Genomic DNA, 23,666 nt, shown 5'->3' with positions numbered 1-23,666 from the left:
CAGACAGTGATTTAAACAATCCAAAAAAAAAAAAAAAAAAATCCTTCAGCACTCTTCTGCAACTTTGGAGAGCTTCCAAAGAGGGACTCAACTCAGCAATGGATCATGATTGGAGGAGATAAAACAAACCCACATGGGGCACAATGGCTCAGGTGATGCTGCCCTTAAACACAAAGGACGGAATTTCTATAAATTGCTGGACCCCAAGTTTGGAAGCTACATATACAAAGTTCAAAAAGTACTTATTCTGGGCTCAGATATACTGTAGTATAAACCCGAGATGATTCAAACTGGTAGAATTGGCACAATTGTTTAATGAAAAAATTATGGCAGAGTGCCCAGGAGAAAAACAGCAGCAGCATCAAAGTTTTCTTCTCTTCAGGTTTCTTTTGACTACATAACTGAATGCCATGCATAAAAGATAATACAGATTTATTGGAAAATTAACTACACAGAACTACAAAGAACTACAAAGAAATATGTGCTGCGTTGAGTGATTAACCTGTGTAGTCACTGAAGAGAAGGTCTTTGAGTGAGGCATTATGCAGACAACTCCAGCTGAACTCAAAAAGTGAAGAAGATTTTCTAAGTTATAAGGAACAATAAGAAATGTGAATTGTGCCTATGCAGTGCCCTAAATAATGTATCCTGTGTTTCCAATTATTCCTGAATATTAGCCGTGTATTTCCTGGTACGAGGGTGCCTAGCCACGCCTGTGTATCTGCAATGTGAGGTCTAAATGGTACTCCTAGGAGATCTAGAGTGAGATTTTGTTATGTTACTCCTCTGCTGCAGGCTCTGACAACAGCTGCCAAGAGGACTCTGCCTCTACCAAGATGGCCACCTCCACAAAGAAACACAGTGCAGATCAAAAAGAAAGGTAGGTCGTTAATTGGGGGGGGGATCACAGGCAATTTTGTTGACTAGTCTTTGTCTGCCTATTTTTAGACACACAATCCAATTGATCTTTAACTTACCAGGACCTGGAAGAGCAGCATCAAGAGACGGTTGTTAGCCATGAAGTTGCTGTCTAGGACTCCCAAGTTAAACCAGCTGCCTAAACATTTGAATGTCTTAATCAGCATCTTTTCATTGTCCATTGCTTTCTCCACACAATTCATCTTGGAAAAAATAAAAGAACAGTACAAAATTATATTACTGGTTTAACCCTTCCACAGTTGGACCAATGTTTCAATTTTTCATACACATAAAAAAAAAAAAAAAAAAAAAAAACACAATTTACAGGCTTGAAAATAAACTTAGAACTCCTAAACATAATATATTACATGGTAATTGTTGGTTATCCTCGCGCTACAATGGTTAGACAAAAGAGCTAATATGGTTGCAGCAAAACACCGACAGAGGTGCAAACCCTCCCCTCAAATTATAATAATGATAAAGAATGGTGTTGCGCTCCACACAAAAACTAAATTAAATCCAATAATAGTGAATAAATAATCGCATACAAAATCTAAAAAGCACACCTATGCGATTATCACAATTAATTTAAACTATATCAATATCCTATATACATAAAATCATTATAAAGTGACAAGTGAGATATTCAGGTAGTAAACATATTCCTAGTATCATTTATAAAGTGACCAGTATAGAAATTCAAGTAGTACATATATTCCTAATAAAGTGCAAGTGAAACAATAAGTAGCGGAATCGCAGGTAATCGCAGGCAATCCAAAATGTGTCTCAATCCATAAAAGTGCATCCGAGTGAAAAAAATATATATACGTTAAAAAATTGTATAAAAGTAAGATCCAACAAATAGATAAACAAAAAAGTAAAACTAAATATAAAACACAATCCCAAAAATTCTTAAAGTGTCTCTATTTGTCGAAAGAATAGCAATCCGTATCTGATTGGTCAGCCTCTAACTTCAGCTTGTTCAGCCACTTTAAATCTAAGGGTATTACATTTTAAATCATACCATTGTACTGGATGAAGAGACTATAGAGCAGCTGCAAAGTGACAAGTGTGTTAAGCATTACAAGGATTCAGCAGCTAGCGATCGATTATTACCTGCGATTCCGCTACTTATTGTTTCACTTGCACTTTATTAGGAATATATGTACTACTTGAATTTCAATACTGGTCACTTTATAAATGATACTAGGAATATGTTTACTACCTGAATATCTCACTAGTCACTTTATAATGATTTTATGTATATAGGATATTGATATAGTTTAAATTAATTGTTTGTGATAATCGCATAGGTGTGCTTTTTAGATTTTGTATGCGATTATTTATTCACTATTATTGGATTTAATTTAGTTTTTGTGTGGAGCGCAACACCATTCTTTATCATTATTATAATATATTACATACATAACATGTAAAATAGAAAAAAATATGGTTGTTGCCAATTCAGTTGCAAATACATTCAAAATAAAATTTTTGTGCACATAAAACACAAAATAATCTCCAATTTCCAATGGTGCAGGGTAAATAAACATCAAAATATGTTAAGCCTTAAAATTGCATGCACTCAGGTAGAAATGGTCAAAACTAAATTATGCCCAAAACTGTCCACAGACAAAAAAGAAAATATACATTACTTTTCAGCTCATCTATTTAAACTTTAAAGAGGAAGTAAACCCTGATGAGTTTACTTCCTCTTTCATTCCCTGCAAAGGCAAAGCATAATGGACTAATATGCATCGCATAGTAGTCCATTATGTGTCACTTACCTGACACATGAGCCAGCGAAGTCACCGCTGTCCCTTGTAGTTCGGCGCATCCAACTTCTCGGTGGGGTCTCGCAGCTCCGCCGCTATCATTCAGCGAAGCCGCGATGACGTCACTCCCACGCATTCGCACGGGAGCCGACACGCGCGGCATCTTCGTCATTGACGATGCCGCGCTCAATGCGTCGTAGACAGCAGTGCCTGTCTTTCGGCAAATATCTCCTAAACCGTGTAGGTTTAGGATATATTTCTTGGACCTACAGGTAAGCCTTAATCTAGGCTTACCTGTAGGTCAAAGTGTGCTGTAAGGGTTTACAACCACTTTAAGCAGAACTTAAGGCTGACAATACATTATACAATTTTCCATTAATTTACCAAAACCAAATAATACGAGGTCAAACCCAAACAGTTTCAATTTGTATGCACTCAGGCAGGCCCTTGTACTACATAGTTAGTTAAAAGTTAAAAGGAAACTGAAGAAGAAAATTGTTTAATGTATGGCCAGCTTAACTCTGCTCTCAGGAGGCTGCATGACTGAGCACACAGAAAAGCCCAATGCGTAATCAAGTAGCTGTCTGCTTGCACTTGGAAGAAGCAGCCAACTGAAGAGGACCAAAACTGTAGAGTGGGGCCCAGTGTGTGTCATCGGAACAGTGGATTTGTAGCGAATCACTGAGGGGATGAGTATGTATTTTGAAAAGAAAGCAGCACTACTGGTATGAGTGGGGGAAAAAAAAAAAAAAACACATTAGGTAGGGTATTGAGTACATGATATAAATGATGGCCTTCAAATTTTTAGTTCACTCTTGTGTCCATGGCGATACCAAATATATTTTGTGCGATCTGCATTTATGTATCCAAGTGCTTCCTAGGTTTGCATGTGTTCACCTATGTGTGTGGGCTGGTATCTACAGTTTATGTATTACTACTCTAAGCCAGGGGTCTCCATAACCTCTAAACAAAGGGCCAGTTTACTGGCCTTCGAGCTTTAGGGGGGCCGGACTGTGGCCCGTGGGAGTAGAAAATGCCATGATCTCAATAGGAATAAATACCCCATCATTGGTTTTAATGGAAGAATAATGACCCATTGTTGGCATCGTTGGGAGGAATGGTGCCCCATCACTGGCATCAATGGGAGAAATAGTGCCCCCAAGAACCAGATAAAGGCAAGCAAAGGGCCACGTCCAACCGCTGGGCCAAAGTTTGCAGACCACTGATCTAAGCAATTATTTTTGCTTAACTTTATTATCCCAAGGGGACTGACATGTGATTTTTGTGCACTTACGGGTTCCTTAACTTCCCTGCACAGAGAGTAAGCAAATCAGGGACAGAAATCTACCAGTTTTTTTTAACTATCCACAGAGGGTCAGGATCTGATAGTTCTGAATTAGGAAATTCCCACCAGGAAAGCCCAGGAAGTGTGTGGCAGGTGGGGTGTCTGGTCACCTATAAAATTTTTACAAACCATAGTCAAAAAAAAAAAAAAAAAAAAAAGGGGGGGGGGTTGCGGGAGGGATAATGGCCATGATAGTCCTCTGCCTGCCACAGAATTTTAAAGAAGTAGCCACTCTGTCACTGCACGATCTGTACGAATACAATCCATGGTCAGAATAAAACATATAGCCAAAACTTATACTGCAAACACTTTGCACAGATTCTTACCAGAAGAGACACTACAGTACTAGAATAATAGGCCAAGTCCTCAATGATCTCAGATCGTCGGTTAGCACCAATACGCAGAGATCGGCTATGGACTTCTTCTGGTAGCACAGTAAGAATCTCCAAGAGGAAGGACAATGATGCTGGGTCATTACCATAGCTAGAAGGAAAAAACAAAAACCATCAGACAGGAAATGTAAGATACAATCACTAACCCACAAATGAAGTGGCACATGTGACACAAAACATGCAGACAAGTCTGGATGGTTCAGCATATACTGTAAGTACTTACGATTCTACAAGCGTTTGTACACAGCCTTTCCAGGAAGCCATCTGCAGGGCAAGATCTGCTATTGCTAAAGCCAGCTACAAAAAACAAAATTTTTTTGTTAAACCTTTGTAGCACACCTGATGAGAGAATAATTGGAAATATATATACATATTCACACACACACACACACACACACACAGCACATCTTGTGCATGCTCTTCCCTACTACTATTAATTGGCTAAGAAAGCAGAGCTCTACTCAAAAGTGAAAAACAAATGAATAGCCCATTAATAAATTACATAGAACTAGATGTATTAAGTCTTCTCGGTTTAAAGGATTTAAAGGAGAAGCAGAACAGTGAGACTCATATTTCTGTCACACTGCGCGCTCTTATCAGCAAGCCTCCTGTCAGCACATGAACCAATCCGCTGTTTTACTGCTATTACCTATCATACTGAGTAAAAAAGTTGAGTCAGCACTTGGTGGACAAATGAAGCAGCTAGCACCAGAGAATAATACGCCCAAATTCCCCTCAGTGTATATAAAAATGTGTGTGTGCAGTGCTAAACAAACTTTAACATCTAAAAATATATAACATATCAGTGAAAAGAACTCAGTGCAAATGAAAATTATTATATAGAACCAAATTCATGAGAAAAACAAAATGTGAAAAAATGATAAACAAATAAGAGAACAAATAATAAGCCCATATATCAATGTGTATAATGAGTCCACCAATTCCTAACATATTGCATAACTTCCTCCTTAACTTCATTCAACTTGTGTGAATTGTGAAAAAAAACAAACAAAATGAGGATGTGCTGGATCGCAAAGCCCGTTGAATAGAGTTTAGAATGTTGACATCAAGTGCTACATGGACCGAGTAGCGGCCACATTTGTAAGTGCTGGCAATTTTTTGACCTATGTTTTGCACTACATTCAGAAGATTTTATATACTACACTTTTTTGGGAAGCCCTTAAAGCAGATTTTGTTTGCATCATTCATTGCCTATATAATAATAATAATCTTTATATCTATGGACGTGCAGCGAGGTCAGTGGCTGGTAAGGCACTTGCTAGTATCAGAGCCAGATACACAATGGTTACATACGCCAGGATCATTAGAGCGAGAGAAAGAATTCTAGCACTAGACCACCTCTAACTCTAAACATGTAACCTGTAAAAAAATAAAAATAAATGTTTACAGAGTCACCTATGGAGATTTTTAGGTACCGGTAATGAAGTTTGGTGCCACTCCACAAGTGTGCGCAATTTTAAAGCGTGACGTGTTAGGTATCCATTTACTCTGCGTAACATCTTTCCTAGTATACAAAAAAATAAATCTGGCTAACTTTAGTTTCATGAAAAAAAAAAAAAAAAAAGCGAAACAGTTTCTTTCCAAAAAAATAAGTAAAAACGCGTGAAAAATTGCTGTGCAAATACTGTGTGACATAAAAGTTGCAAAGACCACTATTTTAGGTCTGTTATAGCTATATCCTGTTCTTCTGGGGTCCCCCGCTGGCGCTCCAGGTCCCTCCTCTTTGTCAGGTGCCCCCACAGAAAGCCGCTTTCCATGGAGGTTTACTTCTGTGTCCCAAGCGTCAAATCGACACAAACAAGCCCCCCCCCCCACAGCTTTTGTTCATCAATCTGTCCAAAGAGGAAAGAGAGACAAAGGCAGGAGCTGGTGCTCTGGTGCACGTCACTGGATCAGGCTCAGGTAAGAAGAGGGAGGGGGTCTGCAGCACAAAAAATGTTTTTCACCTTAAAAGAGATGTTCCGCCTGACCCTTTCAAAATTAAAAGTCAGCAGCTACACATACTGTAGCTGCTGACTTTTAACATTAGGACACTTACCTGTTCTGGAGTCCAGCGATGTCGGCACCGCAGCCGTCGGGTGCTGCTGCAGCCATTGCGGGTAAGGGAACCCTGTAGTGTAGCCTTTCAGCTTCCCTGCCGGGTCCTTATTGTGCTTTCAAAAAGCGCGCTGCGCTCTCACTGGTCCGGGAACAGGGGAGGGAGGCCTAGCTGCTGACGTACTTCACTGTGGCTCCACTCCCCAAAAGGTGCCAAATGTGGCACCAGAAGGGGGAGGAATCAAAAGCAGAATTCCACTTTTGGGTGGAACTCCGCTTTAATGCATAGAATGCATCATTTTAAGCTATTTCACAGTGTTTTAGTCAAGGCACCCTTTCAAACTCTGCACAATCCCGAGGCACCCCATTCTAAAATGTAAAAAACTAAACTAATAGTTTTACATATTGCAGCAGCATGGGACACTCAACATTTGAGGCGATTTATTCTTCCAAACCAAAAACAATTCAAAAATTTTAATTTTGGGCAATTTTTGGGCATTTTGCCAAGGAACCCCTGAAGGAACCCTGGTTGAAAAAAAGTTGTCAGCCTAAAGCTTTAGTAGTGTTGCAATAAAGCAAACCTTACCTGAGTTACAATAACAGGAGACATGTCCTTCAAGTTCTGGATATGTGATAACAAGGAGTCCCGCAGGGAAGAATGGGAGTCTGCGGGCAGCTCATAAAATGATGTCTGAATTTTCATCTTCATGGTTTGTGCAGCAAAATAGCAGGACTCGACATCCTGATGTATCTGTAACAACTGGTCAGAGATCTCCCATGCATAAACCTAAGAAACGACAAGAAAAAAAGTGTTAGCCAGCACTAACCCACAGGTTAACCCCTTAGCTGGTCGACTCCAATCCTTAAATTTCACCTCCAAATGGGCAAAACAAAGTTTGACATTGAACACATTCATAAGAGTTTTTTATTTTTTTATTTTTTAAGCTCAGGATCTGTGGAAATAAAAGATGGTACTACTGATTTTACACATACCATAGACTTGAGCAAATTTTTAAATAAAAAAACATAATATAATATATTCCATAAGCCCACAAAAATGCTAACTGATAAAACATAACAAGGTTTCTAATCTTCCAAAGTTTTCAAAAAACGCACACGTTTAAAATGTACATTTGTGTAAAACTGAAAAGGAGAAAAGCACTAAAGCATTTTGTTACATTATAATTAGACAACACCCTAAGTGCCGGTTCACACTACCGCGACTTGTCAGGCGACTTAGCCGCCTGACAAGTCGCGCTCCGTTCTGTACTACGGAACCGTTCTAATAGGAGCGACTCAAGTCGCTCCGACTTAGAAAAAGGTTCCTGTAGTATTTTCGGGGCGACTTCAGGCGACTTGCATTGACTTCTATACAGAAGTCATTTTGCAAGTCGCCGCTGAAATCGTGTGCAGGTCGCGTCTGTGAGACGCGCTGCAAGTCACGTCGCCCCTGTGTGAACGGGCACTAAAATGATTCCAAAGATACTTAACATGCAGCGCAAGAGGTATTTGGGTATATCTATGCATCCTAATTAGGTGTGATTGTGTGTATAAATGTAATTATTTTATATATTGCTTATGTTTAATTCCTTGAAATTCTTTATTTAATTTTACTGCAATAACAAGGGTCAAAAAAGTCATCCCGAGCGCCTGCATAAAAAAAGGAGGTAAAAGCACTCTTAAGCCTTGGTGCACACATGCGATTTCTGATGTGTTCCAAAATGCATGGAATCACATGGCAAGTGAACCAACATGAATTTGTGTGGAGGCTAGGGCTGCAACTAACCATTATTTTCATAATCGATTAGTTGGCCGATTATTGTTTCGATTAACCGGTTAATAACCTTTAAAAAAAAAAAAAAAAAAAGAAGAAGTGGATCAAATTGACATTCATTTTCAACCACAGTGACGGGAAAATTTAGAAATAGAAAACTTCTCAGTCAAAGGAATTTTCAGACAGCATATGTGGTTTTTGTTCAGAAATGAAGTGAAAATTTCAAACAAAATTCTTTCATTCAGCGAATGTACAAAGATTTTTCATCTGAATATTCTCACCTGAAAATTGATCCGTGAGGCCAGCATAAGGCTCGGTACACACCTATGCAGTTTTTTTTATCCGTTTCTGCAGTGCTTTTTGCTGTGCGTTTTGATTTTTGCGCACGTGATTTTACTGCAATTTGCATTTTTTTCGGGGGCAGATTAAAAAACACAAATTGCTGCAAAAACACATTATATTCTTTTCTGCAGCTTCGCCATTGAAGTACATTGAACCAAAAAAAGCAGTGTTTTGCGTTAAAAGCCCCTGACCCTTTCCAAATATGCAGCGGCTGAAAAAAAAGCACAGATATGAACGTGTCTCATAGGAAACTATGTAAATGAACTGTAGTGCGTTTCTGCAAAAAGCACCACTAAACACATAGATGTGAATCAGGTCTAAGACGTTTAGTAACATAATGCGCTTAAAAAGACTAAAATTAGCCCTTTATAGTACAAAAAAGCAGATAATCACTACTGGAAGGGGTTCATTATTTTTACTGTAGAATAGTGAAATTAATATTTACAGTAGTGATTATATTTTTGTACTATAAAGGGCTCATTTTAGTTTTTTTAACCCCATTATGTTACAGGCCGATTAATAGATTATGAAAACAGTAATCGATTCGTTGTCAATTAATCGATTCTTTGTCAATTAATCGATTCGTTGTTTCAGCCCTAGTGGAGGCTGTTCACCTATATGCAGCGCAAATCCGAGGACATTTTAAAAAGGATCCTGTGAGATTTTACAGCAATGCGTTGCAATGCATTTGTAGCTCCCTATACCTGAAAGTAAACTGCATGCAGATCGCTTATCTGTTCTAGATTAAGACGATTCCAGCATGTTTTCTGCAAGTCTTTGTTTTCAAAGCAATTTCACCCATCCATCCATGTCTTCATGCTTTATTTTGTTGAGAAATTTCCCCCGAGTTTAGCTTTAAAGTGGAACTACTCTGAATCTCAGCACCACTAACCGAAACCCCTATTTGATTCATTTTAATATTCAGATCAGTCTTGATGCTTTATTTTTCTGACAAATCACTTAGAAAAACACCCCCCCCCCCCAATCTTTATGGCTGCGGTCACCTTGAGTAAGGGCAGATGAGTCATGTAGCATTTACTTCCTGGAATCCATATGCCCTTAGCTCAGGCATGCAGGCAGGAGGGTGTACTTAGCTGAGAAAACCAAATCCCTCCCACCTTCCTGAAGACTCTTTGGATGTATGACATCATTTGCTTAGGCATGGAAACCAGGAAGTAACTGAAGAAATAAAAAAAGTTTAAAACAAGTAAATGTGATATACTTTCTGATTTATTAATGCTAGCAGCATAAGGAGTAAAAATATTCAATGTTGATTGGGTGAAGTTACGCTTTAAAATTTCACTGCAAAATGGATTCAACTCGCATTGCATCAGTGTGAATGTAGGCTTAAGGTACCTCCTATCCAACAAGATCTGTGCATAACAGCATAGATATTGGCTATTGGGCCTTATACATACTGGGCATTTTTACAGCTGCTGTTTTTGGCTTCAGGCATTTTTTTCTACAACCAGTAATCTCCCCAGCATGGTATTCTAGGTGTCCATGCACACACAGGCTTTTTATCAGTGTTTTTTTGGCCGGAGCATTTTCTGCCTGGAAAAAAAAACTACTTGCAAACCACCAGCAATATACTGCGAACGGGCGGCCAGCACAGGCAAAGCAGCGTACTCGTATGTCACTGCCTTCCTTCAGGTTTAGAGCACGCACATGCGCACCCCCTGCCACCACCCACCACCAATGTACACAGCAGGAGCATGTCAGTAAGTCCCAGCCAATGATTCACGGCCGGGACCTTTGTGGACATAAACTGATGTGTAAACTAATGAAAAGGAACCGTAGTGAAGAGACAGACACACACAAACTGATGTACCCCGAATCACATATTTATTCGTTTTTCCTTAGCAAAATTGTGACTAGATGACGACGCAAATGTAAAAAGGAATTGTCCCAAGGTGGAAGAAGAAGCCACCTTAGGCAAAAATGATGGCGTGCGCCTCAACACAACCTTGTCCTTCTGCAGCACAAAGAAAATGTTCCTTACAAGTTAAACCGGAACTCCAAGTTTCCTGTGACTTCAAAAGTCAGATTGGTTGAAATGAATACTGTAGAAAAACACTTCATCCGCTGTGGAGGCTGTAACAGTGCAACAGCTTGGGCTACATAGAATAACCTGTGCCCTTGTTCCAAGTCCTACACACTTCCCTTCTGTGACTGGAAGGAAATGTCAGTCATTTGGTAAATAAACTATTCAGGAAGTGACTGTATGTGTATATTTATCAAGGAATACAAGGTGTTCTCCGATTGGCCAAGGTGAAGTAGCGGGTGGATGATGTCACAAGCCCCAATGCGGCCAAAAAGAGAATGCCTTGGGAGGTGCAAAATAATATAACCCCTGCGCTGAGTCAGCAATCATTAAAGTGGTTAAGACCCTAAGAAAATGCTCCTGTCCCTTTAAGGTATGATTTATTGCATTGTGCTTTTGTAGTGTCATTTATCCCTTTCCATGTTGTACAATACCTGGTTAATCCTGACTGTTTCTGTATTCCCCTGTATAAACGGAGTACGCTAATCGTGGCTGCTGATCGATGATAGCGTGATCAGTTTACGTGCCTTTGACATCCTCCTCTCCCCTCAGCATCTCCCCCACTCCACCTCCCTCTGTCATTTCCGTAGTCTGTTGCAAAGCCAAACTCCTCCCTGTCCCTCCCTTCCTGTCTTCATTGAGTATTCTGCTGCTCCTCCCTTTTTATAAAGTGGTCATAAATTCACATCAATTATATACATTTATTCTCTCTGTTTCAGGAACATATTGGAGTACAGTGCTTGTGTTTTTCTAAAATTATAATGCTAAACACCTTTTTTGGCCAGCACTGCTGTGTGGTCACGTGTCTTCCCTCTGCTAGCTTGCATACGTCGGAGGGGAATCTCAGCCCCTCTCACTGTACACCGTTAAGATTGGGAAGGAGAGCAAAGGGAGGGCAACATGTCATCACACAGCAGTCCTGAGCAAAGAAGGTATTTAGAATTATAATAAAAAAATAAAAATAAAAAAATAAACACATACACTGTACTTATAGGAGAAAAGAGTATATAAAAGTTATGACTTTACAACCACTTTAACTATGACTTTCCCCATGAAGTGCACAATGATGGAGAAGAATTCATCCCCAATAAAGGCAGGAAGCGCACCTGACAGAGTTAAAGGCCCCCCAAGCCCCATGTGGTCAGTATTAAAGGGAACTTACGGCTGGCCACCCCAGTATTGTTAGAAGATCCTAAACTAGCATGGCTGACAGAGGAGCAACCCTCGCGCTTCTGATCCACCATCCTGAAAGCTAGTGAGATATATCCTTTTCAGGTACTCAAAGCCCATTAGTGAAGAAGAAAGGTTTAATAACATTCATGACTAGGCCACTCTGTGGCAGCTGCAAGGTGGTGAATTTCAGGACCTTGTGGGGAGCTGGCTTGCTTGTGGAGAGCCCGAGTAAGCATTTATTGCACTTTATTTCTGAAAAGGAAGCACTCCTATCCTACACCAGTTTTAGCCGATATTGGAGCCGATTTGTGCACAGGCAATATTTAAGTAGGGTGCCATGGCATTGTCCCGGTCTTGCCGATACCCTGTCCTGAAAGACACATAGCCACGAGATTACAAATTCCTCTCTAATTTCAGACCGCCTCTATCCTCTTCAGCCGATGTACCACAATCACCAGGGATGGAAGCTGCTGGGTGGGACACTGGGGTGGGGGTTCAAATTCCCCCGCCACCCCATCCTGTGTCAGCGGGTGGCTATAAAGAAACATCAAGCCACTTTGTTTATCAGCCGCTCACCTCCTGCAGTGCATCACTGTGGCCCGGTTACAGGCCTTGTGGCTTTTCTCAGACAGTTTCCCACCACGCTCCGCTTTGTGACAGGACCCGCAGTCTCCTGGGACCTGCGATGTGTACCAGAAGGCTGTAGGGAAAGGAGAAGGGGCCGAAATTCTGCTCAGATAACGTGGCAATCTGACCGAGGTACCTGCCAAAATCAGGTACCTGCCTCCCCCCAAAAATTTCCAAATGTGGCAAAAGAAGAGGGGGGGGGGGGGGTGATCACTCAAAATATGTGCTCACACAAATTTCATTACACTATCCCTTTGAGAAACTCAGCCCAAATGGTGCCAGGACAGAAAACGCTGAAAAGCAGAGCTACCTGGGGTCTAACATTTAAAAAGCCAAGAGAGACTACTTCTTGCTGAATATTCCACGTCCACTTCTCTTCTGAGTGTTTCTACTCAGCATGCCATCAGAAGGCGGCACAATGAGCTACTGCAGAAACATCAGCCCGAGAGGTGAGGATGAAAATCTTATTAGAGAAGTGTTCACAGATGTCACCACAGTCTTATTTTGAACACACACAAAAAAAAAAAACTAGCGACGGCAGGGAACAAGTGAAATCAGAGTCCTGACATTATCCAGGGAACATGAACCTTGCACTGCAGTCAGCAGGTCTGTTCATTTTAATCAGTTTTATGTAAACCACTGCAGACAGATTATGAAAGCTTCACCTATATGCTTCTGGGTAGAAGTACAGGAGTATATTGCATGATACAGTGCCGCCATGTAATCTCTCTATCCGAGAGATGGCAAAAAGACCTTTACAATGGGTACAAGTGAGAAAACCTGGCATGTGTATCTGTAGGCTCAGGAACCGGGGTTCCCAGAACACCAGATTACCAACAGCGGCAGAACTTTGTTAGGCTGGTTTGCTGTACAACAACTAGCTCATTACTATTTGACATTGGAATGGATCTCTTATCCAAAAAGAAAGCAATCATTGTAAATTCAGAAAAGTACCTTCTGATCACTGTAACAGTAATGTTTTGAACTGTCATGAATGGGTTACATTCATAACAGCCGTGGTTACTATTGTGTGCTGTGACTGGCTCACAGCTAACACATGGTACAGGGTGCTGTGGTTGGCCCAGATACCATGTGCTGTGGGCCGATCACAACTTCACAATACTAAGCACAGATGTTATGAATGAAACCCATTCATAACAGTTGTGTTTCTATTGTGATCATGCGACTGCAGAGCAATCAAGTCATGCCCTGAGAGCTCAAAGCAGTTGGGTACTGGGAGCTGCATCCAGCAGACACAGCTGTTGCAAGAATGGCACGCTGCATGCCCACCAGCTGATGTAAATTAACACGATCCTGACCATGCTGCCTGCACACACTAAATGTACTGTGGTCTAGCAGCAAGTGATTCATTCTTGCATCTTCTATTTTAAAGTAGCTGGATTCTAACTAAGCAGCAAGGACGTGAATGCTGATAGGGGGTATTAAAAGTCCATGAAAGGAATAAATTAAAGTGGCCAAGTCATTTTAACAAGAACAAAAGAAGTGCAGATAAAGTGCAGATACTGCACTTTATACACACACATACCCTTTGGTAAACAAGGATGGGATGCCTCACAAGCCAATAGCGTCGCTGCTGTATCTCAGCCAATCAGGAGGGAAAATCTCAGACAGCTGAGACACTCTGGGACATCGGATAAGTTTTAGTGGGGTTGAGGGGGGTTTGCTGCACACTGAAGGCTTTTTATCTTAATGCATTAAGATAAACTTTCTGATTTTACAATCCCTTTAGACCCCTATCACACCACACCGCCCATTGCGTCGGCGGTAAAACGCCACTATTTTTAGCAGCGTTTTACCGCTGGATTTGCGGCGCATTTCGGCCACTAGCGGGCGCTTTTACCCCCCGCTAGCGGCCGCAAAAGAGTTAAAACCACCGGCAATACACCGAAATAGCGGTGTTTTGCCGGCGGTGATACAGCGCTGCCCCATTGATTTCAATGGGGAGCAGCGGTGGAAGAGCGGTAAACACACCACTCCTTCACCGCTCCAAAGAAGCTGCTGGCAGGACTTTTTTCTGACGTTCTGCCAGCGCACCGCTGCATTGTGAAAGCCCTCGGGGCTTTCACACTACACACAATGGTGCAGCTTCCTCAGGGCGGATTGCAGGCGCTATTTCTAACGCTATGGCACCTGCAAAACGCCCTGGTCTGAAAGGGGTGTTAGGCTTAATGTACACGGGACGTTTTGAAACCTCTCCTGAGTGATTTAACTTGACAGATAGTAACCAACGTTTAAAACCGTCTTTGTTGCCACATTTATATGCCGCGTTTTTTATTTTATTTTCAAATAGTTAAAAATGTATCTCCATTAAAAATGCCTGTAAACCAAATGTGGCTAAACACGAGTTACCACTTTTACACGCCCTTACAGGCATTTGGCGTTTCAAATGGCTCTGAACATCGGTCCTGAACGCTTTTGGTTTCCAAAAAATGCTTCTAAACTCAATTGCCTAGAAATGACTATAAACAGCCCTGTGTACATGTATTGATAGAATAACAGAGGAGAGTTCAGGGGCAGCTGAAAAAAAAAAAAATGCCCAACTGCTCCTAAACGTCCGTTGAAGCCTTAGAGCCCTTTCACACTGACAGCGCGGCCACGTTAGCGGTAAATCGCAGCTAAAACTAGTAGTTTTAAAGTGAGTTTTCAGCCACCAGTGGGGCGCTTTTAAACCCTGCTATCAGCCAAATAAAGGGTTAAAAAGCACTCGCAAAGCGCCACTGCAAATTGATTTCAATGGGCAGGGATGCTTCAGGAGTGGTGTGTACACCGCTCATAAAGTGCCCCAAAGATGCTGCTCACAAGACTTTTTTAAATCCTGCCAGCACAGTGCCCCAGTGTGAAAGCACTCAGGCCTTCACACTGAGACTGCAGATGGGGCATTTTCCAGGCGCTTTACATGCGCTATTTTTAGCGCTAAAGGGGTTTTAAGGTAAAAGTCACATAATGTTTATCTAAAACCCAAAACAAACAAAATTGCAACTTATTGGCCCTTAAATGTCGATAATGCATTTGTTTTTGGGGGTTTTTTTCCAGGCTTTTTTCCTTTATTTTCACCTGCTCATCTTACCAAGTAAAACACTTCCTGTCCTAGAGTGCCAATGCCCACTGCACGTATCAATTGAGCAGCTGCTTTGTAACTCTAGAACAGAACACATTACCTTTCCTTCTGATGAGTGTGCAGCACAGGCAGAGAACACAGGAAGTTACGTGGCAAGATCGACAAGTATATATTTCCAGCACATGTCAAAAATATATAACAATATGCTTGTAATGGTATATTTAGAAAGTAATGGATACTGATTGTTCAGGTTTCCATACCAGTTATTTTTTTTCTCTGTGCGAAACTAAAGCCCTTGAAAGATCATTTGCACGTTGTACAAATACTTTAGGCCAGCACATCAGATTACAGCAAGTCATGAGTAAGGCAGAGCTTCTTCTTTTCAAAGAAGATGCAGCAGGTTTTTGTAGACCCTAAAGTCATTTCATTCTTGCATAGTCTGGCATTTGGTTGCAAGCAGACCATGAAAGCGCATGCAGGTATGGGGGTACCTGCACTGTTTACCAGTCATCAGATTTTTTTTTTTGTTGTCTTAACAGACAACAGTGTCACTTTAATACATAATGTAGAAACCAGTCAATCCAACCTGGAAGCTAGCAAACAGGAACATCAAAAACAGTACATTGGGTGTGCTCTGGCTAAAGAGTGCAAATAACCCACACTAGTGCGATTTCAGATTTGGCTTGAGTCACACAGAATCGGATGACAGGGGAAATCACTGTTTTCAATGATGTCTGACTCAGCACAGCGCCATTTTGAAAACGGTTCTTGTACTTGGTGGGATTCTAGTGCGATTTTGGGCCCCATAGAACATGCAAATTGCATCAAAGCACTACATAATCGCTATGAAAGTCGGATTAAAAATCGTATTGTAGGATTGTGAACCTAGCCCTAATATTTTACCAGAATGGTTACATTAAATGCACACACTTGAGGTTTATTGCACAAATTTACCTAAAGGATCAAAAAAGGTACAAGGCTCAATTTACACGAGACCCTAAAGTATATTACTTACAGTAACAGTACTTACCACCATCACCAGGCTACTAGAGAAGCCTGTGTACATTTCAACTTACTGAGCAAACAGAAGTGTACACAGATCTGTACATGATTCTCGGCTGATACATGACTTGCTGCTCAGGTACCAAGTGCTGCACTGTAGAAAGTTGAGTACACGCTCCTCATGATCACAAGATTTAGGCCTCATGCCCACGGGAGGTTTTTTTCCCCTCCCCTGGATGCCTTTGCTCCTGGCAGGAAAGAAGCAGCTCAAAAAATGCACTGAAAGCCGAGTTTTGCACACGTTTAGGCGTGTCAAGCATTCATTGATTCCATTGGCCAAAATATTCTGGGCATTGGAATGAATGCTCGAGCGCTAAACGCACACAGCACTTAGGTGGGCTTACATGTGTCTTGTGCATTCAACTCCTCTCCTGAACATGCTGGTAGCGCGCTTTTTTTCAGCCTCTAAACACTCCTCTTCAAACGTGCCTGCAAATGCCTATGTGTGCATGGCACAGACTGAAAAAAAATATATATATTTATTTATATTATCAAAAGCCTGTAAAAGCGTCATTTTGTGAAAAAAAGAAAAAACAAAACAAAAAAAACACGTTTTTGCAGGTTAATAAAAAAGTGCATTTATTCATTTCTCCTCAGGAGTCTGCATAGCATTGCAGCCGGCAGATTGTGGGTGCTATGTCAGACACCTGCAGATACTGCCCACGCCTTTGTGTTTGAAAGCTGTAGAAAGTGTCAATGAAATATGTGAGCGCTCACTAGCGCCCTCACAGTTCATTGAGAGCTACTAGTCTTCTGCTGCAGTGGAAGACAGTATAGCTCATTCATTCACAGAATCTGCCACACACATCGTATGACTTTGCTATACTGCTCTGGTGAACTGATACAAAAAAGAAAATAAAAAAAAAGTTTTAATTTCTTAATTTTCCAAAAAAATAGTGACAAAAAAACAAAAAATGCAATAGCTTGGGATGTCCATTTTCCAATTGGGATATTTCAAGTGATAGTAAAGTCTTGCTTTGTTTAAAAATAACAAACACGTTATATTTACCTGCTCTGTGCACTGGTTTTGCACAGAACAACCCGGATCCTCCGCATCTCGTGTACCACGTTTGCCTTCTTGGCCCCTCCCTCCTGCAGAGTGCCCCCCCCCCCCCAGTGAGCCACTGCTCGACCCCGCCCCCACTTTCTACTCATTGGCTCCCTGTCTTTGACTGACATTAGCAGGAGCCAATGGCATACAGTGATTAAATACCACCAAAAGAAAGCAGTCATAAAAAAAAATTTGGGTACATTGTTGCATGACTGAGTAATTGTCAAACTAACAGCACTGAAACCTAAAAACTGGCATAGACTGGAAGAAGGTGAATGTGAGGTATTGAGGTGGTTAAACTACCGATTTGTTTTTACTTTTCCCCCCCATTTACATCTCAGTGTTGCTGATCTCCTGCAGACACTTCCCCTTAACAAGCACTCCAGCAATGGCATGTCCCAGGCCTGGACCCCTGGTGGTGACAACAGTGGAAAATAGCAGTACAATGTATGGTAAAACAGACACTTGTGGTTTCCGTCAGAAGTCTATGTAACAGGGTGACAACACAGGAACACAATTGGGAGACAGGAACACAGTGTTGTCAGCCTAACAGGAAATGCCTGAACAAGGACCTTCACAGCAGGATCCCCAGGGATAACTTTAATGAAAGTGAAGATTTAAAAATATTGATTACTTTTTAACTACAACACATTAATACTTAAATAAGATTTTAGTGATTGGGTTTACAATTACATTAAAAGCGGAGTTCCACCCAAAAGTGGAACTTCCGCTTATCCGTCGCCTCCGCCCCTCCGGTGCCACATTTGGCACCTTTCAGGAGGGAGTGGGTACCAGTTTGACAGGTACCCTGTCCCCACTTCCATTAGAAATTGCTGCGACAAGGTACATCAGAAGTTTGGCCCAATAAGACAGCGCAGCTGAAAGAAGGGAACCGGCCATGAAGCTGCAAGGCTTTACTATCAGGTTCCCTTATTGGCAATAGCGGCAGCAGCATCCGATGGAAACATTGGCTGCGGTGCCAACATCCCTGGTTTCCATGACAGGCAAGTGTCCCAATAATAAAAGTTAGCAGCTCCAGTATGTGTATCTGTTGACTTAATTTTTGGAGGAAGAGGACAGAACACCACTTTAAGGATTTTAATGAATACATAACTGGATTAAATGAGGGTCTTATAAAGGATACCTAAAACCAAGAACAAACATTTTCTATATTGCAGCTCACTGGCCCTTCCAAATGGTGGATGTTTTTTTTTTTAATTTCTCAGCCTAAGCTCACTGTGAAAATTTGGCAATGCCAAAGCCGACTACACTCTCGTGCATGCTTGGGAGTAATGTCACCTCCGCCCAGCCAATGAAAGAGGGAACTGGTCCCAGGACAGAGCCCCGGGGTACCCCACTCACAACAATAGACCAATCATAAAAACGTCAAATCACTCATCCTCTGGACACGCTCCCGCAACCAGTTTTCAATCCAGGCACATACAGTATCATCAATAACAAAAAACCTTAATTAGTAAACTAAATTACAAATTATGTTTTTGGATAGGGAATCTCCTCAGCCAAGACACAGATCGCAACAAGAACACGACCGAGATCCTCACCCTTCCCTACTCAGAACACAACACTTTGTCTATGTGTGCACGTTATACTGTAAGGGTGTGATCACACCATGTCTGCTGAGCTGCATATGTCTGCACACCAGTGGACACATTTCGGGAGAAACACGTTTCCCATGGGTCCTGTTCACACCATACACATGCAGCGGTGTGCAGAACAGACATGGTGTGATCACACCCTTACAGTATAAAGTGTACACATAGACAAAATATGTTCTGAATAGGTAAGGGTGAGGATCTGTCAGATTCTTATTACGATCTGTGCCTCAGAGAGATTCACTTTCCCTATTTGTCCTTCTGACCACTTAATAAGAGACAATGTGGTGGGAAAAGTTTTAGGGTTCCTTTACACCAGATAGTAAAACTGAAAGCATGGGTGCTGCTGTGTGCTCTGAGACACACAGCTGTATTGCAGTTTACTTTTTTCAAAAGAACTTTGTTGAGATGTCAAAAAAGTAAGATTTCAATACAATTTCTTTCACTGTAGGGGTGTTGTGATGTGGTGGTTTGTGTTGCGATGTGGTGGTTTGTGTTGCAATCCACTGTACTTAAAAAGAGGAGTACTATTTTAAGCACACAGCTATGGTATAAACCAGTGGTCCTCAACCTCAGTCCTCAAGTACCTTTTCCTTTACTTTGCGCAGCTGCTTTAAATCAATAATATGGTATTCATAAGAGATATTTTATCTAAGGGAAGTTCGCAAAACATGGCCCGTTGAGGGTATTTGAAGACTGAGGTTGAGAACCACTGCTATAGACTGACAGCATAGGAAACAAGAGGGGAGTTTACTAAACCAGGTGCTAACAGAATCTGGAGCAGTTGTGCATAGCAACAAATATCTTCTTATTGTTCAGTTAAAGAGGTTCAAGGCCGGGACATTTTATACCTTAGGGCCCCTTTCACACAGGCGAAATGATTAGCAATGAATGGTCCATGTGAAAGGGGCCTTAGAGTGAAATATTGGCTTGTAAAAAATAAAAAAAATAAAATGTATACTCACCTAGGTGGATGAAGCAACAATCTGCTGCTGCATCTGTCCCCCGCTGCTTTTAAGACTGAGAGCCGAGCGATCAAAGACCGGTGATCGCTCGGTTCTCAGCCTTCAGTGAAGAGAGAGCAGTGACTGTCAGTCACCACTGCATATCTCTGCCCCTCCAGTACTCACTGGAGCGCCAGGGCGTGGTGGAGTTGGGGTGACTGGTTTGGGCACTCTGCAGCTCGCTGAGAGGCTGAGTCAGCTGCTGGTCCAGGCTTCTGGTTGGAGCCTGACAAAAAAAGTTGGGATTTTTCCCAAGCCTGGAACAGCTGAGTGACATCAGCCAACTTTAGACCGCTGTCGACTAAAGACTGGTCACAGAAGTGCAGAATGAACTGCACTCCTGTGATCCCCAGGAGAAACATAGCCCAAATGGTTTGGGTTATACTTCTTCCTTAATGAATTTCTTGAGAGGGTGTTTGTATCATCCCCTCATATACTTACATGAGCTTTAACTCAATCTAGTGGCTCTCTTCTCTCTCTGCTCAGAGGCAGCAATGGGAGCCATTGGCTCCTTCTGCTGTCAAAATCCAGTGAGCAAACAACAGGGCTGAGATACGCTGAGTGTGTCAATACACACAGCCCGATTCAGGGTTGAGCCCGCAGGTGTGCCACCATGGGAAGTTGCTTCTTCCGGTGGCACACTCAGAAGAGGAGGAGCCAATAGAGCCAGCGACCTTAGAAGAGGAGGTTCATGGCCACCACACAGAGCAGGCAAGTATAATATGCTTGTTTTGTTTGTTTTTTTATTTAAAAAGAACAGGTAGTTTTTACTGCTGTCTGTGCCCACCTCTGTTTCTCCTGTTTAGGGAGATGAGTCACAAATTTTGGATTGTTGCCAGAACAGGCCCAAAGGGTAAACCTTCAACAAGTGGTTTCTACACTTTAGAGCAGTGTTTCTCAAACATTTTTGTCTTGCGTAGCACCGAAAGTATCTAAAACTTTTCCATGGCACACCTGAAAAGATTTAACAATTTTTGTAGTCAGCAGAAAAATATAATATATACAAAAGGATCAGCCTTGTCTGATTCCCAATATTATATATCACTGCTATATAATATTGGGGATCACACAAGGCTGCTGCTTTTGTATTTTCCTGCTGATATAGTATTGGGGAACAAGGATCACAAAAGACATCTGCTTATATTTACCGCTGATATAATCACACACTGGTGGTCCATCCCCATCTCTTCTCTCGTTATACCTTCTCAGCTCCACTCCACGTGGGACAGCCAGGGACTGTGGGCTCCTATGCTCTGTTGTGGGTAGGACTGGAGGAGGGAATGATGTCACGTTGAGGAGCGCCGCGCTCAGCACCTCATTGGCTGGAAGCGCCTTATACGGGCACCTGTCCTGGCACACAGCTGGCAGCCAGGCCGCAGCCTAATCATATCTGCGATGCGGATTGGCGGGGTCTGGTGGCTGCAAACATCAACCAATCAAATTTGCGCACAAGCCAGGCAGCACAGATGACCGTGTCCGTATGAGGCCTGCACACTTGCTCAGTGAGTGAGACAGTCAGCACTATGCCTCGTGGTGCGGCGCTGGCACAGCCACCGCCGGGCCTAGCGAACAACATGAATGATCCAACGGCACACCTGCAATTCTGCTGCGGCACACAGTTGGAGAAACACTGCTTTAGATGGATTTCCCCTCACTTCCTGTTTTGGCTACGGGGCAGGAAATGAAGAGAAATCTCTCCAATAGTGCACGCAATATAAGAAAAAACAAAAAACCTGACGGGGTTACAACCCTCCTCTACTGTATCCTATGATTTGCCTTTAACGCTACGTTAAGCTTTGAAAATTAAAGCTAGATGCCGATTGGCTATAATCCACAGCTGCTCCAGTCTTAGTAACTCCCCTTAGGTCATTGTGCCTAGTCTACGGGTTGGGAACGTACTGGAAATTACCACCAGCGTAGCCCCAACACATCCATGGGAGAATCAGCCCTTAGGGTACATTCACACCAGATGCGGTAGGACAGCTCCTCTAGCAAATTCCCACCATAAGACGAGGCAAAACACCTTTTCTACTACTTTTTTGCACAGCAGCACAAGGTAATCCATCGCCTTGCACCATGCCGTGGCAAATGGAACCTAATAAAATGTCAACGTGTGGCATTCCAATAAAGTTGTTAAAATAATTAAAAAAAAAAAAAAAAGTAAAAAAAAAAAAAGTAAAGAGTGTTGCAATTGGTGCTGGATGATGATAGAGGGGGGGGGGGGGATCTTTCAATGGGGTCACCACTCCCTGAGATTTCCTCTCACTTCCTGATGAGTTGCCAGAAAAAAAAAAAAAACTTTTAAAAAGGTGTAACCCTTCCCTGCCCCATCTAAATAGGAAAGTTTTGTCTGTGCCCCCACATGGATCTGGGGCAGGATTACATGTGACATGATGATCACACACTGGGGGGGGGGAGAGAGCAGTACCGATCTGGCAGGTGAGATTAGATCCAGCACCCTCCCTATATGAGCAGTCCATGCCCAGCCCTGCAGACACACACCAGATCTCACATCTATTGTGACACATCCGGATCCCCCCTTCCCCCCACCACCAGGGGGAGCCTTCGTGTCTGGGAGGCCCAGCATGGCCTTCATGTGGGAGATCCCCCTCATACACCGCCCTCCCCCTACCACATGTGTGTACAGGCCCCTTACCGATCTCTGCAGTTCTCCCAGCCACAGCGAGGCTCTCTCCTTCCCGCTGGGATCCGGGTCATGGTAGAGGGCCTGCACGGCCTGGTAGACGGTCTGCAGGCCGGGCTTCCCCTCCATGGTTCTCTGCATGTTGCTCTCCGTGTGTCTTACAGCCGCCTCTCCCCAGGCTTCATCCTCCTCCTCGGCCGCAATGGGATTGTGCACCCGCAAACTCGGTCCGGGCGGGAAGCACAGCTCTGCAGTACAGCGTTCCGGATGCTCTCTCACACTCTCTCTCCCCCCGGGTTGTGCAGGGAGGGGGGGATACCGGAAGACTCAGTGTCCAGCTCCTGTGTGCCTCCTTTCCCGTCACACCAAACCTCCCCGCCTCTCCAGGGGCAGCCCAGGAAAGAGGTTGCTTCCCGGGCAGGAAGTACGTCATCCGGCGCTTCTTGCCGGTCCCTGAGTGACGAGAGGGCGGCAGGGAGGTTCCTCTACTCAGTGTGTGTCATACACAGAGGAAGGTGCATGGTGCTGCACCCTGTAGTGTCAATGTTCTACACCTAACCCCAGTGGCATTAACATAAGCAGGAGCATTGCATGGCATGCACTCATGGGCTTCAAGCACGTGGAAGTCTGCAGACATTTTCTATGTCTGCCATTAACATTCCTGCCACTTTCCAATGCCATAGAGCAGGGGTAGGAGGTGGAGATCTCCCAGGACAACATGGCAGAAGTCAAAGATCCCCGGGCACAGTGTCGCCTCCTCACTCC

The 23,666-nt window shown here is 42.7% G+C and overlaps 1 protein-coding gene across 8 annotated transcripts in view; it reads right to left on the bottom strand.

Moving 5' to 3' along the window:
• The window catches only part of TNPO3 (transportin 3), a 90,834-nt gene extending 67,518 nt beyond the window's left edge, over positions 1-23,316 (bottom strand). For 6 of the 8 annotated variants that reach the window (XM_077469495.1, XM_077469497.1, XM_077469496.1 and 3 more), the window contains exons 1-5: positions 22,914-23,314; positions 7,075-7,275; positions 4,654-4,727; positions 4,365-4,521; positions 978-1,121 (exon numbers count right to left, since the gene is read on the bottom strand). In XM_077469495.1, coding sequence (XP_077325621.1) covers positions 978-1,121; positions 4,365-4,521; positions 4,654-4,727; positions 7,075-7,275; positions 22,914-23,042 — 705 coding nt within the window. In that variant the 5' untranslated portion in view covers positions 23,043-23,314. Of the gene's footprint in view, positions 1-977; positions 1,122-4,364; positions 4,522-4,653; positions 4,728-7,074; positions 7,276-22,913 lie in introns of all 8 variants that reach the window. The other 2 variants (XM_077469502.1, XM_077469501.1) reach the window with 2 other exon arrangements.
• Between the last annotated feature and the right edge of the window lie 350 nt (positions 23,317-23,666).

The sequence above is a fragment of the Lithobates pipiens genome, unplaced genomic scaffold, assembly GCF_037356315.1.
Source record: "Lithobates pipiens isolate NorthernLeopardFrog02 unplaced genomic scaffold, aLitPip1_a1.2 Scaffold_8, whole genome shotgun sequence".
Lineage (NCBI taxonomy): Eukaryota > Metazoa > Chordata > Amphibia > Anura > Ranidae > Lithobates > Lithobates pipiens.
This window is presented reverse-complemented; position numbering and strand designations above follow the sequence as displayed.